Genomic DNA, 19,034 nt, shown 5'->3' with positions numbered 1-19,034 from the left:
CATATTATAAGCTTTTAAAAGCTTATAAAAGATTATAAGTTACTTTTTCTATAAATAGAAAATTTTAATAAAAAGTAACTTTATAAGTTGAAATACTAAATTACACCATGGCACTTTTATCTAGGCTAATGTTTGTTTTTTAAAAGGGACCAAATTACTCATGATGCATTGACCCCTTCTCTTTGGCGTGGGTTAAGTGATTAGAAGATTCCATAGGCATCTTGGAATCTTGAGGATTTAGGTTTGGCGTGACAGTTTGAGGAGGATATAGCAATGAGTGGGGCTGGAGTTTGCTATGCTTTCGTTCAAATTTATTATTCTTCTGCCTGCAGCAGCAGTGAATCCTCAGAAATTGGCAGCTAGGGACGAAAACCCCTATTCTTGGTAAGATTGGACGCCCATCCAGTCTTTGACAGCCACGTAGCACCTACAAGCAAACTCCAATCAAGCCGCGAGAGTCAAATTCAGGAGTTTTGTGGACAGTATCAGCAAATAGGTGATTGAATCTTCTGATCTGAGCAATTTGCAGTGATTATCCAACAAGTAAAGTCCTCTTCTATGCAGATCGTACCTTTCCAGGTAAGGCTGTACCATCATCTCTTGCCTGGGGACCATAAGAAATAAATACAAGAGTTTTAACTGCCATAAAATTCCCAGAATTCATGGTTAGGGTCTCAGAACAACAGATCAGTGGTTTGTGTGGAGAATCTAGTAAGCATAAGACCTGTATGAACAATTCATTCAGGAAAAGTGTCATTTTCAAGGGGCTGTGCCTGGCAAGATTCTCAGAATTGACTTAGACCAGCAATATTCTTTATTATTGTGTTTTGGTAATTCATTTTAGGACCAATAAAACTCATTGGTGTTGTTGATCCACATTGGAAGCACCAAATTCAATAATTTCTTCAGTTCAAACAAATGAGGAAGCTCATCTAGGCAAGCTTAGGAATCCTGGTAGGCCAATTTTGGTTTTAAATGCAATTAGTAGTGAATTCATTTGATTTTGTAATTGCTGGTAATAAAAGTCAGAACTCCGAAGTTTCTTTTCAGTTAATTTCTCTTGGTGTATTGTATTTGTTTTTTATTCAACATTGCCAAATCTCAAGTAAAAAACCCCAAAACTACAAAACCACAAAATTCATTCAAAACTGAAACAAAACCTTCGCTGGTCAAAGAAAAATTCAGTTGGCAAACCTATCAGATTTGGGAAAGATTCAGTTGGCATCTTTCAGTGGTATCAGAGCGATGATCCTGCCAACCTGGGGGTCATCAGAGAAATTCTATGTAGCGGGGCAGATTTGGTACCTACAGATATTACACATGCAGGAGACCTAGAGTGGATTTAAATTTTGTCATAGAACCACCCTTGGAGACTAATATGGGTGATATACCTGAAGGATAGAGGAGCCGACCCAGACAGGAGAGATAGATTCCACTCAATCCTGATGAGATTATAAGGAGCTTGGCTGAAGCACAGCCAAGAATTGTTGAAGCAATCAACAAGTTACAGGGCACACTTGACAGAATGGATTTGGGAAATAATAGGGGAAGGCACAGAAGCAGTAGCAGGACAGTATCAGTTGCAGGAAGTAGGGGCAGCAACAGAATTCCATCTTCCCTGAGTAATGCATCCATCTCACCACGGAGGGACAGGACCCATACTAGGACAGCGGATAGACCTATGCTCCCACGGTTCACTTCTAGAGATGTACCACCATTGGCTGAGCCTCAGAATGAAATCACCTTCCAGACACAGTTATGGCTGCCAGCGATGAGTGGGCACGTCTACTGGCACATGTTAGAGATGCATTCCCGTTGCATCAATATTGTATGCAGTGCCGTGATTCCATGAGGGGACAGAATGACAGGGGACCCAGACAGCAATGGAATAATGATCTGAAGAAGGCTACAGACAAGCTGACTTTATCCACTTTTGATGGCAGTGGTTCCACTAGTGCACGAACGTGGGTTCACAAGCTAGATATATACCTCTCCTTGAAACCCACGACTGAAAATGAGGCCATTCGGATTGCTGTCCTACATTTGGAAGGTATCGCATATGACTGGTGGCACCATGAATTGGTCACGCAGAATCATGCTCTTATTCATTCATACGCAGAGTTCACAGAGAGGCTGATTTCCAGATTTGACAGGAAAGATGTGGTACTTTATTACAAGGATTTAGCTCTCCTGATATAGTCGGGTCATGTGGATACATATATTAATGAATTTCAGCGTATAGCAATGATGGTACCTGAGATGCCTATTAGGAGGGTAGTTATGCTCTTCATAGAGGGGCTTCATAAGAGATATCGTGGTTTAGTCAAGGCTTTGAAGCCTAAGACTTTGCAGGAGGCTATATAGCTTACCTTGGACTTGGACACCACACCTCCACCTTCAACATTTCAGCAGAACGAGAAATCTTCCGAAGGTTCTAAACCTTCTCAGAGTTCATCTTCACAGTTACCCAGTGCACCACCTCCACCTAAGATGGATCATGAATCACGGAACGAATTAAGGAGGAAGAAATTGTGTTTCTCATGCAAGGAGCCATGAGAACCAGGTCATAGATGCCTTGGAAAAGGCAAGGCACATCTTATAGAGGTCTTTTCTGATGGTGAGGATGAGCAAATGTAGGGTACAAGTGATGAGGATACATTGTCTTATGCCAACATTAAAATTGCCTCATTGTCCAGACAATAGATGGACTACTCGCCGAAAACTCGCCGAGTTTTTGGGCCAGGCGAGTAGTTACGACTTCTACTCGCCCAAAAACTCGCCGAATTTTTTGCGAGTTTTTGGCAAAAACTTGGCCGTGCCAGCACAAAAGGAAAAAACGTCAAAAGTTCATTGCATTTCATTTTTTGAGCTGGGTTTTTTGGTGAGAAGGGGGAAGAGTGACCAGCAAAGAGATTTCAAACTATTCTTGCTCATTTAAAGTGGATTTGAGGGGGATTTGAAGTGATTTTTCAAGGAAAATCAGATTCCCAGGTTAGTTTTTTTTTCCTATGCTTTTTTAAAACAATTTGTTTATTTTTTGCTGCATTTAGATGAATTAGAAATGATTCCTAGGTAATCTAAATCCTTTCTAAGTTATTTGCACAAGATTTAACACTAGATTTGACAAGTTTTGTTGAATTTTCACAATTTTTTTGAAGAATCTCTAGTTTTCAAAAAAAAATTCAAACCCTAATATTTTATTTTTTTTAAACTTTGAATGATGTCTAAATTTATTTAAACTAATGTAGATAGTTTGCTAAATTGTTTAACTAAAATGTTAATTTTTTTTTTCACTTTGTATGTGTAGGTTAAGTAAGCATTAATCATGGCAAGGGAGGAATGGCCACTAGATCCATGCCCATCTGGATATATAGGCACCCGTCCTAAAGGTGCTAGAGATGGGGCATGGAGGTATGCCTATGAGGGACCCGATCCTGGGTCAGTTATATGCATAAAGTGTGAGAAAATACTTCATCGAGGCATCAACCGCCTCAAATATCACCTTGCAGGAATAAACAGGCATGATGCTAGAGCATGCCCTGGGACCAATGAAGAAATAAAAAGACAAACGAATGCCCTACTTGCAGCTGGGGAAGAGAAGAAATTGCAAAGGGAGAGGGCAAAGCTAGCCATGAGATCAGCCATAGCTGAATCTCAAGGTGTTTATGTTGACATTGAAGAGGAACAAGAAGCACTTGAGGGCATAGTGGGCTCTTGGCGTGCCCCACGTATCCGCAATCCCACCACCACCTTGCCCATCACTTTTGCTTCCTCTAGTAGAGTACCTGGCACTGTTCCATCATTATGATTAGGGTCCATAAGTGATTATTTTGTGCCCAGGAACACACCTGGAGCACAACCATCATTAGAAGCCACTGGATGGAATAGGGAGGTACATGAGAAAACCGACATTGCAGCAGCTGATTTTTGGTACTTCAACAACATTCCATTCAATGCGGCGGACAATCCTTATTGGCTGAATTTGGTGACTGCTATGACAGTTTCAAGAAAGGGGTACAAGGCCCCTTCTCGCAAGGATTTGAGTGGGAGGTTAGTAAATTACTACATAGTCCACTTGATTTCATTTTTAATTATTTTTTAGATTTCTTGTTTATTAAATCAAAATTGTGTACTAAGACCTAATTTCACTTTGCTCTTACAGGTTGCTCACAAATGCAATTGTTAGGGCAAGAGAAGTGATGGAGGAACAAAAAATTGAATGGGCAAATTATGGCTGCACCATTCTTTATGATGGGTGGACAGATGGCAAGAACTGCACCATCATCAATTTTTTGGTTGCTTGCAAGGACAATATAGTGTTCTTAAAATTTGTTGATGCCTCCAACAAGGTGAATGCAGAAACATTGGCTGGAATGTTGGAGCATGTCGTCATGGAGGTGGGGGTAGAGAATGTGGTGCAAATCATCACAGATAATGCAGCAACATATGTGTCAACAAGTAGAATCCTTTTGAATTATCACCTTTAGGCATTAGCAATATTTTCATTTGTTGTGGCTTTGTTTTACTTGGTTGCATCTATCTTAAGAATAAATTCTTCTTTTGCAGGAAGAATCCTCCAAGAGAGGCACCCAACTCTTTTTTGGACACCTTGTGCAGCACATGTCCTTGACCTTCTTTTGGAGGACATAGGAAAATTTGAGTGGGTGACTCCAGTTGTGGAAGATGCAAGGAGGATCACCAAATATATATACAATCACCCTTGGGTCCTAAATTTGATGAGACAGCAAACCCAAGGGAAAGATTTGGTGAGAGTTGGTGTCACAAGGTTTGCAACGATTTTCTTGACGTTGCAAAGCCTTCTTTAACTCACCTTATTCAAAGAATCCTGAAGGAGAGACTGTCGCATGCATAGTCTTCGACAGCCAATTTGCACAAAGGGTTGCAGAGATTGTGAAGGTAACTTCAAAACTTTAATTTTTAATTTTTAATTATTCTTGATTCAAGTCTCTCATTACTAATTTGTAACTTCATTATTTAATCTTTTTGTAATTTGTATTTTTCAATTGTAGGTGTCAGAGTCCTTGGTTTGAGTTCTTCGCTTGGTGGATGGGGATAAAACCCCAATGGGATATCTTTATGAGGCCATGGATAGGGCCAAGGAGTCAATCAAAAATTACTACAAGGGGGATAGACTCAAATTTGATCCCATTTGGGAAATTGTTGATAGGAGGTAGAACAATCAGCTCCACCAACCCATTCATGCAGCAGGGTACTTCCTCAACCCTCGTTTTAGGTTCGGGGGTTCTTACTCAGATCCAAATGGAGAGGTCATGGAGGGCCTCAGTACATGCATTGAGAGGATGGTACCCGATGTTGAGGAGAGAGACCTCATTGTGAGTTAGCTCCAAAATTATGAGGGAGTAAGGGATAAGCTATTCTCTTCAGAGCTGGCTAGGAGAGGAAGAACCACTCAAACCCCAGGTATAACATTTGCCATTTGGATTTTGGGATCTAAAATGATTGTTAAATTATGTTTTCTCTTTTCTCTTTGCTTTCTAACTTTTCCATTTTATTTATTTTGCAGATGCTGGGTGGCAAAATTGGGGTGGAAACACCCCACATCTCAAAAAATTTGCCCTCAGAGTCTTATGTCAGCCTTGCAGTTCATCCAATTGTGAGCGCAATTAAAGCTTGTTTGAAGCAATCCACACGAAGAAGAGGAGCAAGTTAGCGCAGAAACGCCTCAATGACCTTGTCTTCGTGCAATATAATCTTCAATTGCGCGTAAGGAAGGTAGAGGAAGTAGAAGATGGTCCAACTGACTTGGATGATATAGATCCTTACAGTGATTGGACATCATAGGAGCAGCCTCCATTGTTTTCCGACACTGACATCACTGATTTGGAGAGGCAGGCTATGAAGGAGGAGGGGGGTGGATTTGGGCTGGATGACATTGATGAGGAAGTGGAAGAGGAAGAGGAAGAGGATGATTCATTGCCAGTGCCAGAAGCATGTGGAGACATAGCTTCATCCAGGATGGAGGATGAGCCAGCCATACCGAGCGAGGAGGCACAATCACGCCCACTACAGACTTATAGGACTAGACCCTCTAGTTCTACCTCTCCCCAAGTTTTTGCTAGAGCTGGGAAGAGGAAGTTGTAATTGTAATTTGTAATGATGTATTTACCTTTGGTTTTACAAAAACTATTTACTATATTGCTTTCAAGCTTCCAGCCATCAGCATTCCTCATGAGGATGTGATTTTGTAGACACTTTGCATTTAAATATATCTATAATCAGCTTGTTTCTTTTGTGTTATCATTTATTGACTCATTGGATGCATCTTCTCATTAAATTTTGCAAAAAAATGCATTTTTTATTAAATTTAAGCATGTTTTTAAGTTGCCGAGTTTTTCCCGAGTTTTTTTCCCAGGGGCTTGGCGAATCGAGCCGAGTCGCAAGTAGTCCAACTATGGTCTGGAGTACCTTGGTATTACCCCTTTCGGTTGAAAGGAACTCTCAGGGGGCAGCCAATGGATTGCTTGGTAGATATTGTTGCTACTTACAACTTCCTTAGTGAGCAGACTGTACAGAAATTTGGATTACAAGATGAGAATTTTTCAGGATTTAGAGTGACAACTGCTAGTGATAATACCTTGAGTTGCACTATGAGAATTCCTCAACTTAGCCTTCAGTTGGGAACTTATCTCTTGACTGATGATTTCTATGTGATACCGATAGAGCAATATGATGTGGTTCTTGGTATGCAGTGGCTACAATCCATTGGTAGGTACACATTTGATTATCATAAGATGCAGTTTGAGTTCTCAATGGATGGGAAGGAAGTAGTGTTGAGAGCTACAACGGATGGCAAGCCTAAAAGAATGACAGCATGCTGGTTGGAACCTAATATTAATGCATTTTGTAGTAAATCAGATTTTGTGCACTTTGGAACAGCTGTTATAGAACAATCCCAGGGGTTGAATGAGGATTGGTTGGTAAGAGCACGACATGCCAAATTGTTAGCCCAACAAGCTAAGCAAAATCTCCTACACATGCATTACCTTCACTATCCTATATTGAATGATGGACAAGATTTGTCTAATTCTGAAAACTCAGTTGCTGATTGCTCCTTTAATGAGAATGAAGTTGTGATTGATGATACTTTTAGTAAGCCAGCTACTCAAGAGGTGCCTTTGATGATAGTGGAAGGTATCCATCACTCACTTGTGGATTGGTCACCGACTCCACTTCAGATGACAGCAATATCCTTGCTGATTGGTGATTACCTCTTCCATGGTTTTGGAGTTAGTGACTGTCTTGGTAAGGACCGTTTGGCACTTGTGGATTTGGCAGGGTGTACACAAGTTTTTCAGCAGTATGGTAGTGCTCAAAGGTGTATTTTGGAGATAGAGACAGAGTTAGGGGTATATTACATGGATTGGTATTGACTTGACAGTATGTTTGATAACTTATGTAATGCCATATTCTCATGCATCAGCATCTTCAGCGGGTTCTTTATCTTCGTATGGGATCCGGGAATTAATTTGCTTGGGAAATTTTATCAGAGTGGAGCAGCGGATTGCTTGATGCTGCTTGAGGGCAAGCAATCCCGGGAAGGGAGGACTGTAATGTCCCCATTTTTCTAGTGATATCTCAAGAATCCTAGATTTGCCTGTTAGTCATCTCCACAGACAAATGATGGGGTTAGGAGATGTTGGATTTACCAGGAGGAGTTATACTTAGTCAATTATTGGAGCCTGGTGAAGAATTATTTAATAAGGTTCATATTATAAGCTTTTAAAAGCTTATAAAAGATTATAAGTTACTTTTTCTATAAATAGAAAATTTTAATAAAAAGTAACTTTATAAGTTGAAAAACTAAATTACACCATGGCACTTTTATCTAGGCTAATATTTGTTTTTTAAAAGGGACCAAATTACTCATGATGCATTGACCCCTTCTCTTTGGCATGGGTTAAGTGTTTAGAAGATTCTATAAGCATCTTGGAATCTTGAGGATTTAGGTTTGGCATGAGAGTTTGAGGAGGGTATAGCAATGCGTGGGGCTGGAGTTCGCTATGCTTTTGTTCAAATTTATTATTCTTCTACCTGCAGTAGCAGTGAATCCTCAGAAATTGGCAGCTACGGACGAAAACCCCTATTCTTGGTAAGATTGGACACCCATCCAGTCTTTGACAGCCACGTAGCACCTACAGGCAAACTCCAATCAAGCCGTGAGGGTCAAATTCAGGAGTTTTGTGGACAGTATCAGCAAATAGGTGATTGAATCTTCTGATCTGAGCAGTTTGCAGTGATTATCCAACAAGTAAAGTCCTCTTCTATGCAGATCATACCTTTCCAGGTAAGGCTGTACCATCATCTCTTGCCTGGGGACCATAAGAAATAAATACAAGGGTTTTAACTGCCATAAAATGCCCAGAATTCATGGTTAGGGTCTCAGAACAACAGATCAGTAGTTTGTGTGGAGAATCTAGTAAGCATAAGACCTGTACGAACAATTCATTCAGGAAAAGTGTCATTTTCAAGGGGTTGTGCCTGGCAAGATTCTCAGAATTGACTTAGACCAGCAATGTTCTTTATTATTGTGTTTTGGTAATTCATTTTAGGACCAATAAAACTCATTGGTGTTGTTGATCCACATTGGAAGCACCAAATTCAATAATTTCTTCAGTTCAGGCAAATAAGGAAGCTCATCCAGGCAAGCTTAGGAATCCTGGTAGGCCAATTTTGGTTTTAAATGCAATTAGTAGTGAATTCATTTGATTTTGTAATTGCTGGTAATAAAAGTCAGAATTCCGAAGTTTCTTTTCAGTTAATTGCTCTTCGTGTATTGTATTTATTTTTTAATCTACATTGCCAAATCTCAAGTAAAAAACCCCAAAACTACAAAACCACAAAATTCATTCAAAACTGAAACGAAACCTTCGCTGGTCAAAGAAAAATTCAGTTGGCAAACCTATTGGATTTGGGAAAGATTCAATTGGCATCTTTCAGAAGAGGTGTGACCTCTCCCTCTAATTAAGAGATCACCATTAGGGACATCACCATCGATCTGACCAGATCAGATCAGAACTGTTAGTAAGGTACAGGTAGTAACATCCTTGTTCTTGGTGTCACACTTAATGAATGAAACTGAAGGAGAAATCAATCACGGAGGGTAGAAAAGTAGCGGCCGGCATCCATATTGCTCAGCGATAAAAAGAGATCAACGTCAAAATACAATGGCATCAGTATTAATAAGAGCAGCGATTATATTAACCTAGCAGACTAGCAAACAATAACACATAAGTATTGAATCGTCTTGGAAGCGATTATAGAACAAACAAATTATATAGTCCATCATGGTGTAAAAGAAGAAGATGATTGTCGCTAATTGGATAATTAGTATCCCGCGATGACAATCAAATAAAGTATTGGATTGCCTCATACTAATTATCATTTCATATCAAGGATCGACCAAGAATGACTAAGCAACAACTTAAGAACAAACGATTGAGACAAGCAATAGCAAACAACAGTTAGTGAGAGAAGGCAGCAATTAACAATAATGAATGGGTGTATTAACCATTGCATACAAGCCTGATATGAATACATGCAACGATTGGAAGCATTATGGAACAAACGATTGAGACAAGCAATAGCAAACAACAGTTAGTGAGAGAAGGCAGCGATTAACAATAATGAATGGGTGTATTAACCATTGCATACAAGCCTGATATGAATACATGCAACGATTGGAAGAATTATGGAATGATGCGGTTAAGAAGAGAAAACAAATCATGTCCCTTACAAGTGACTCCTCATCCCAACTACATGATATAAGGAGGAAAAAGTACGTAGAGAAAATAAGGGGAAAGTATTACAGGAATCAGGACATTAAGGATTCAGACTTTATACGGAGGAGACGTCCCAGGTATGTATCACCCGACTCAAGGAAAATGCAGAAATTACTTAATAAAAATGCAATCAGATCTATATCTGGCAACAGTAATTAGAAAGACAAAATACGTTATACACATAGATATTCTCAAGTGTATCAGTCTGATAATAATATGTCATAAAATATGCAGTAAGATACAGTATATCTAGGATTAGATGATATAAAATAAATTGCAGGATAGATGGTCAAGAATCTTCAATAAATTTGTATACTGTCAAACCGAAATAACCATCACAAGACATAAGAACAAAATCAATTATGAACTGACAAATTGGTACAGGTTATTGAAATCTGAACTAATCATAATGAACAATTTAATATTAATAAAAGTGAACAAAGATAACAATCTGCATTCATTAACCTACGCTTAAGTGATGACATTCCAAGGAGGAGCAGGGATCTGTAGGGGGGTAGTACTGCCCACTCAAGCAGGCCACCTACTGAGACTAATAAATCAGTAGGCCAGGAGGGCAAGTAACTGCTCCTAGGCTTGAGTTTGGCAAAATTAAACCACCCCTACCATCCGTTGGCTCTCTGGCTAAGATGATAAATTAATTAAGAAACAAGGTATAAACAAGGGGATAAGACCCATGCCAGAGTGAGTAGACCACCCTGCCAGGGCCAGAAGGGCATGTTGACCACTTCTGGGCTCAATATGGGACGGTTGGGCAAACCTGGTTATACTTTGGTTTCCAGAATAAATATTAAAATGAATCAACCTTACAACTCTTAATATATAAACGTAAATATCCACAAATTATTTGCTGTGTATATAAGTGGATATGAACACAGGTGTCTTACAGTATTTAGCAGAAAAAGTCTTTTTGGTAAATCATTTTTCCGTTTCTGAATTATTTATCCCAGGTAAATATAACTGTGTATTTATATTTAGTAAGGGACATTACAATTTTGTTCATAAGAAATTATGGTAGTATTTTTTGAGATGCATCAATCTAGAGAAAACAAACTTCTTCCTTGAAGAATTCCACCGTGGACTCTCCAAGGGTCATTACTCTACCTAGACGACTATGAAAAATATTATGAGAGCAAGGTATTATTGGCTAAGCAAGTTCCATGGTGCCCATTATAGGGTGAGGATCCATATAAAAATAGAATGTCATTTTTTTACTGGCCAAAAAAGGATTCCCCTCCCCTTTATGTCCATAATAGTTGATCAACAATTTGCAAAATATGTTAATGCATCAGTAGCTTCTGCAAGATAAGACTTTCCTAATCCTTTACTCTCCTCTATTCTGTTTTGGTTTACTCATCTATGCTATTAGATTATCTAATTTATGCTTTCCGAACTGAATATGTTTATCAGATTGTAACATTGATCATGATTATGATATTGACATTGTATAAAGATGGATAAGATCGACGACTTGCTTAACATAGTTAAGCGTCGATCTAAATGCTATCGGGCTAGTAACCCGATAGCATATTAATGTCGATTCATTTATGAATCGGCATTAATTTGCTATCGGGGTATTAACCCGATAGCATATGTAATGCTATTTGTTATCGGGATAAACATTTATTCAAGCCATTAACAAAGCATCATAACTAACACCGTTTCAACCGAGTGTTAAGTATTAAATGTTAGTTACCAAACATAACCGAAATCGGGATGTGCACCGATCAATAGGTGCCTTGATCGGTCATGTCTAAAAGACGTGACCGGTCAAGACATCTATTGACCGGTCTTCTAAAACATATAAAGCCCGACATGAATCATTTGGAGAAGACATATAAAAATATTAATGATCTCTCTACTTCTGCCTGCAACAAAATAATCAGAGTATTAGACAATATAATCATATGAAATTCTCACATATATATAATATGTTCTTTTATTGCAATTGAATAAAACTTTACATGGTATCAGAGCCAAGTTGACCGAACTTGAGGCTATTCAATTTTGTGAATAATTTAAGAACAAGGTTATATACTACATCACATTTTTCCAATGGCTAGCGCTATCAAATTCGAAGACAAACTCGGAGGTGGCGATGATTTTTCAGCCTGGAAGTTCAGAATCCAGATGATCTTAAAGGAGAACAAAGTGGATTCATTTGTTCAAACTAAAAATGATCAACCTGAAAATGAACCTGACAAAACAGCATGGATTGAGGGAAATGAAAAGGCCATCAAAATAATAGTTGATGGGGTGAAAAACAACATAATGCCCATCATATGAAAACATCAGACAGCCTATAAAATGTTCAAAGCACTTGAAAGCACATTTGAGATATCAAATGCAAGTCGAACTCTGGCATTAAAATGAGAAATAAATCATATCACCATGAACAAAGGGGAGACAATCAACGCCTACTTTATGCGGATATCAATTCTAAGAGATAAACTAGCAACTTTGGATTACGAGATCCAAAGCAAAGAGTTAACACTCATTGCTCTAGATGGGTTGCCTAGCGGATGGAGTACATTCGTCCAAGGCATCAGTGCAAGGTCCAAGTATCCTAAGTTTGAAAGATTAAGGGACGATTGTCTCCAAGAAGAATCAAGATTGAACAAGATGGGAATAAAACAAAAGAACATAGACGAAGACCTTCAAGTTCTAAATACTAACACAAATAAGACAACCAAGAAGAAGCAATTTAGGAAGAGGAAGGGGTCATCAAAGCAAGAACACTTCAAAGAGAGACCTATCACATATTCAATGCTATAGGTGCGATAAGTTCAGGCACTTTGTTGCAAAATGTCCAGAGAGAGCCAAACAAACCACATTTGCCAGAGCAGGAAAATCTAAAAGAGAAGAGGACTCCCAGAACTATGTCCTCTACTCAACACTTACAAGCCATGCATCAAATAAGTCTAACTCCTGGATGCGACAGTGGCTCATCCAGACACATTACAGGGTTTAGAGAAGTGCTAGACTCCATGACAGAGGATAATGATGAGGAAGTAACCATCGGAGATAATTCCTCACATCCAGTTAGAGGAATTGGTTCCTGCACCATCAAACTGAAGACAGGCATATCATTGCAACACGAAGGAGTACTATATGTCCCCGGCATCAAGAGAAATCTAGTCTCCATATCAGCCCTAGAAGATAAAGGATACAGAGTAACCTTCATGGAGAACAAGGTGTTGGCTTGGCCAAGAAATTCATCCATCAAGAAAGCTAAAGTCATTGGTCAAAGACAAGGCTATTTGTATGAGTTGTGCACAAAGCCCAACCTAGCCCTAATTCATGAAGCAACAAATGCAAATAAGGTCTGGCATAGAAGACTAGGCCACCTGAATTATAGAGCTTTATCATCTACGGGAAACCTTGTCACAGGTTTACCTAAGTTGCAGCAATATCATTCAGAGGCATGCAAGGGATGTGCCCTAGGTAAAAATATCAAGGGTGCCTTCCATAATAGTACTAGGAAGACAAGCAAAGTTTTAGAGTTAGTTCATTCTGATGTATGTGGACCCATGTCCGTTTCCTCTCTAGGAGGATGTTTGTATTATGTAATATTTGTTGATGACTACTCTAGGAAAACTTGGATCTACTTTCTGAAGTGTAAAGAATCAGAAGAGATCCTTAGCAGGTTTAAAGAGTTTAAATCACTGACGGAGAACTACTCAGGAAATAAAATTAAAATCCTAAGGACTGATACTGGGGGGGAATACACATCAGAATTATTTAGAGATTTTTGTAAAAACTCAAGGATTAAGAGGGAGCTAACAATACCTTATAATCCTCAACAAAATGGGGTAGCTGAGAGGAAAAATAGGACAATTGTAGAAGCTGCCAAAGCCATGATTCTTGATCAGAATCTAAATATCAATCTTTGGGCAGAAGCAACTAACACTGCTATGTATATACAAAACAGATGTCCTCACTCACATCTTGAAGATAAAACTCCTGAGGAAGTATTTACCAAACTAAAGCCAGATATCAGCCACCTTAGGATATTTGGATGTCCTGTCTATATACATGTACCTAAAGAATAAAGACTAAAACTAGAACCTTCTGGAAAAAGGGGAATACTTGTAGGACATAGTGAAACATCCAAGGCTTATAGAATATATATACATGGTCAGAAAAATATTGAACTTAGTAGGGATGTAATCTTTGAAGAAGATTTAGCTTTCAAAAGAGCCCTAAGTACAATAGAGCCTGAAATCTATATCCCCACTCCTAACATAGAAGAAGATCCTACTCCTGAGCTTCAGAGGGAGGATCTTGAGGAAACTATAGGTGAAACTCCAATCCCACCTAGAGAAAACCTCAAGAAAAGACCTCTATGGGCCACCAAGATTGTAGCAGAAGCTCAAAAGTTTGTTGCTCCTTCAGGAACCTTCAGGGAAAGCAAAAGACCTAATAAATTCACTAGCTATGTTGCGCTTATGAATGATCTCTCTAAAGCTGAACCAAACAATGTATCAGATGCACTTAAACATCAAGTATGGAAGGATGCCATGTCTAAAGAGTATCAGTCCATTATGAAGAATGATGTTTGGGAGATCGTTCCTAGGCCTACTAAGAAATCTGTTGTTTCATCTAAATGGTTTTTTAAAATCAAACGTGCTACAAATGGCAGTATTGAAAAGCACAAGGCCAGATTTGTAGCTAGAGGGTTCTCTCAAAGGGAAGGAATAGATTATGAAGAAACCTTTGCACCTGTAGCCAGATATATCTCAGTAAGAACAGTACTAGCCATTGCAGCAACAAAAGGGTGGAAGGTGCACCAGATGGATGTTAAGACAGCATTTCTTAATGGTGAGATCTCAGAAGAAGTCTACCTAGAGCAACCTGAAGGATTTGAAATTCAGGGTGCAGAGTCTCATGTGTGCAGACTCAAGAAAGCTCTCTATGGGCTTAAACAGGCTCCCAGGGCCTGGTATGAAAGAATTGACACCTATCTCTCTAAACTAGGCTTCTCTAAAAATGATGTAGATCCAAATCTCTACTACAAACAAAATAAAGGTGATATGTTAATATTGATTCTATACGTTGATGACTTACTAATCACAGGAGAAGATCACCTCATAGATCAATGTAAGAAAGATTTATCTAAAGAATTTGATATGAAGGACTTGGGACTCCTTCATTACTTCCTAGGTTTGGAAATATGGCAAAATTCTGAAAATATTATACTAAACCAAGGAAAGTATACCTTGGACATTTTGAAGAGATTCGGAATGCATAACTACAGACCTATAACCTCTCCCATGGAAACAAATTTACATAAACTTAAGGAAGCATCAACAGAGTCACAATCCATTGACCCTACTCTCTACAGACGGATGATTGGGTCCTTGATGTATCTGGTGAATACAAGGCCAGATATCTGTTATGCGGTCAATGCCTTAAGTCAGTTTATGTGTGAGCCTAAGGAAATCCACTTGATTGCAGTGAAACACATTATGAGATACTTACAAGGTACTCTAAACCTTGGTCTCAAATATGAGAAAGTCGATCTAGACCTACACGGATTTACAGACTCAGATTGGGCTGGAAGTGTGACTAACAGGAAAAGCACTTCAAGGTGTTGCTTCAGTTTAGGATCAGCCATGATATCTTGGATCAGCAGAAAACAGTCTTCTGTAGCACAGAGTTCCACCAAGGCCGAGTACATTGCAGCTTCCATGGCTGCTCGAGAGGCAGTATGGCTTAGGAAGTTGCTTGTGGGACTATTTGGTGAGCCCATGAAACCCACTGTCATCCACTGTGACAACCAAAGCTGCATAAAGCTTTCTATAAATCCAATATTTCATGACAGATCTAAGCATATTGAGATTCCATACCATTATGTACGAGACATGGTAGACAAAAATGTGATCAAATTGGAATATGTTAGTACATGAGATCAGACTGCAGATATTCTAACCAAACCACTTTCCAGAGTGAAGGTTGATCACTTCAGAAAAGGTTTAGGTATGATAGAAAGGTAATATGCTTTGTAAATAAGATGTTTAAAGTGTAAACTTCTTTTGTCATGTTGGGACATTCTCGGTTTCACCCCCTGTGTTCATATCTAAGAGGTGACGATCTCTCAAATTATGAACACTTGTATGTAGACATCATAAGGTGACAATCTTATGATTCTCTAAATCAGTTATCATGTTGGATCTCTGGTATGTCATGGATGTGCCATGATGGTGTTGTGATAAAACATTTATGTTTGTACACATATCACAATGTGGATAAGATGAGAATCTAACCATCCTCATATGTTTATCCTTAGTATTGCGTGTTTAGGCAATACTGATATCACGTGTTCAGGTGATATCTTGTCATAATGAAATGATGAATCTTTTATATCACATGGTTAGGTGATACTCTATGCCACATACTTAAAGTGATGATTTATATTTGTATCTTATGTCCTGATGGTACTTCATATCATATGTATAGATGATATATATTCTTGGAGACTAACATTATTGAAAAGAAATGTGATGCAGGTTACTTTATCTATCTTCCAAAGCTAAGAGGGAGTGTTAATGCATTAGTAGCTTCTGCAAGATAAGACTTTCCTAATCCTTTACTCTCCTCTATTCTGTTTTGGTTTACTCATCTATACTATTAGATTATCTGATTTATGCTTTCCGAACTGAATATGTTTATCAGATTGTAACATTGATCATGATTATGATATTGACATTGTATAAAGATGGATAAGATCGACGACTTGCTTAACATAGTTAAGCGTCGATCTAAATGCTATCGGGCTAGTAACCCGATAGCATATTAATGTCGATTCATTTATGAATCGGCATTAATTTGCTATCGGGGTATTAACCCGATAGCATATGTAATGCTATTTGTTATCGGGATAAACATTTATTCAAGCCATTAACAAAGCATCATAACTAACACCGTTTCAACCGAGTGTTAAGTATTAAATGTTAGTTACCAAACATAACCGAAATCGGGATGTGCACCGATCAATAGGTGCCTTGATCGGTCATGTCTACCGGTCAAGACATCTATTGACCAGTCTTCTAAAACATATAAAGCCCAACATGATTCATTTGGAGAAGACATATAAAAATATTAATGATCTCTCTCCTTCTGCCTGCAACAAAATAATCAGATTATTAGACAATATAATCATATGAAATTCTCACATATATATAATATGTTCTTTTATTGCAATTGAATAAAACTTTACAAAATAGGGCTTAGATTTCATCAATATGGTGAAGCTTCCATCAACCACTAGACATAAATGGATCCTAGTAGCTACTACTGTTTTAAATGGTGAACAAAATCAAAAAGACCCATGGGTACTAAGCCAACAAGCAAATGTTATTAGATCTAGGCTCAATATACATCACAAAGTTGTTAAAGTCGACATGCAGTATATACTATAACTCTAAAAAAAACATTGGATATGAATGCTTTGTGCCTTAAAAAATCCATCATGCAATACAGCTCTAATTAACATTGTAATAGAAGAATCATAATCCATCCATACTTTCTAACAAGAACCATCCAAATAAATCCATGTAAATTACCAAATTAATGTTATGCTAGATATGTTCTTTGTATGAATTCATCCTAAAAATATAGAGATTCTTTAGATGTAGAAATGGATCTTCGAAAGAAAAAATTTAAAAAACATTTTAAGCACACTTCAAAAATTTAAGGTACCATCTTACACAAGTCAGATGTTCTAACCTTTGTCGCACTTTCACTTGCGGAGCTAATATCTGAATGTCTGGATAAAAAATCAAACATTATAATCTATTAACAAACCATTCAAAGTGACAATATGGATGACTATTAAATACATGCCAATAAGCAATGGAAAAGAACACATTACAAAAGCCATATTGTATTCCCAGGATAATGAGTATAGCCTTTATAGCACAATTGTACTAAAATTGGATAGAGAAACAACTAGTATATCTATAAGCATTAATAAAAAAAAAGCATGAAGAACATGCAAGAATCTCATACAATCACTTGTGTGCCATTGCACTGTAATGGATTCTTGTTTAATTCAAATGTTTAAAACCTTAAATAGTCCAGATGTAATGATGCCAAATATAGTAACTGCTGAAAATAAGCTAATAATGGTATGAAAAGAAATTCTGATAAAGTGGAATAGATGAAAGACTGGAACTACTAGAATTCAGAAACTACTGAAAATCTGAAATTGCTAGAAACCATATCTTAAATTACTGTAAAGCAGAAACCTTTAACTATTGGCAATAAGAAAATTACGCAGCTGAAAAATGAGAACGGGTTCTTATTTTGGAAACTAGAAAAATGTCAAAGCTATGAAATCATTGATATAGATGACAATGCATATCAGAGGGAAAAAAAAAATTCTTGAGAAGGTGAGAAAACCAACTTGGACCAAATGGAGAACTCTATGATCATCGTCTTGGCCAAACACAATCATTAGAAGTGTGTGTGATAGCTTATTTTTCCAAAGTAATGTCCTTCTCTAACACCAAAAGCCAATTTAAAATTAATTTCTCACACAAACTCCTGTTTTTCTTTAAATGTGGGATAGTTCGCTTTCTTACAAAAAACACATCAAGAACCAAACCCAAGTGGACACAAAAGACTGGACCCCATAGGCAAATAAAAACAATTTTCCAAAACAAGTTCCTAGAAAACCATAGAACTGCTTGAGTTGGACCTAAAATACTGGTCCCAAAAGAATCCATACGTTGGTCCCAATGAACCCACAAGCACACTTATTAAAGGAATACTAAAGAGGCACACTGTTTGAAGCACAATTTTAAATTTCAAAATATCTATGAAATAGGTTCATAGCAGTACCCCCTCCTTGAAATTGCTTTACTCAAATGATCCATAAAAAGATCATCATCTACAAATATGCTTAGATATCAGCTCTTCCAATACCTTCAAACACTATTAATTAACCTCAAAGGGATGTGATTACAGTCACACATATTGATCTGTCATGTAAACTTAATAAAAACACAAAACCGGGATGGTATCAAGCAAAGAAGACACACACAATGACAAAGGCAATGCATTTACCCTAGAAAAACCTATTAAAGGTGAAAACTACAGCAAGAGAGAATTTTGCTCCCCATTCCACTATTGTAGTACAAGTACAGATTTTTTACAGTGCCTTTGGCTATTAAGAGTCTTGACAAATGTCAC

The 19,034-nt window shown here is 37.9% G+C and overlaps 1 protein-coding gene across 1 annotated transcript in view; it reads right to left on the bottom strand.

Annotated features, from left to right (window-relative positions):
• Window positions 1-19,034, bottom strand: part of LOC131075859 (cyclin-C1-1) — a 180,545-nt gene that overhangs the window by 128,175 nt on the left and 33,336 nt on the right. The window contains exon 3 of the mRNA XM_058012776.2: window positions 17,568-17,607. Coding sequence (XP_057868759.1) covers window positions 17,568-17,607 — 40 coding nt within the window. The remainder of the gene's footprint in view (window positions 1-17,567; window positions 17,608-19,034) is intronic.

Source organism: Cryptomeria japonica, chromosome 10, assembly GCF_030272615.1.
Source record: "Cryptomeria japonica chromosome 10, Sugi_1.0, whole genome shotgun sequence".
In the NCBI taxonomy this organism is placed as follows: Eukaryota; Viridiplantae; Streptophyta; class Pinopsida; order Cupressales; family Cupressaceae; genus Cryptomeria; species Cryptomeria japonica.
This window is presented reverse-complemented; position numbering and strand designations above follow the sequence as displayed.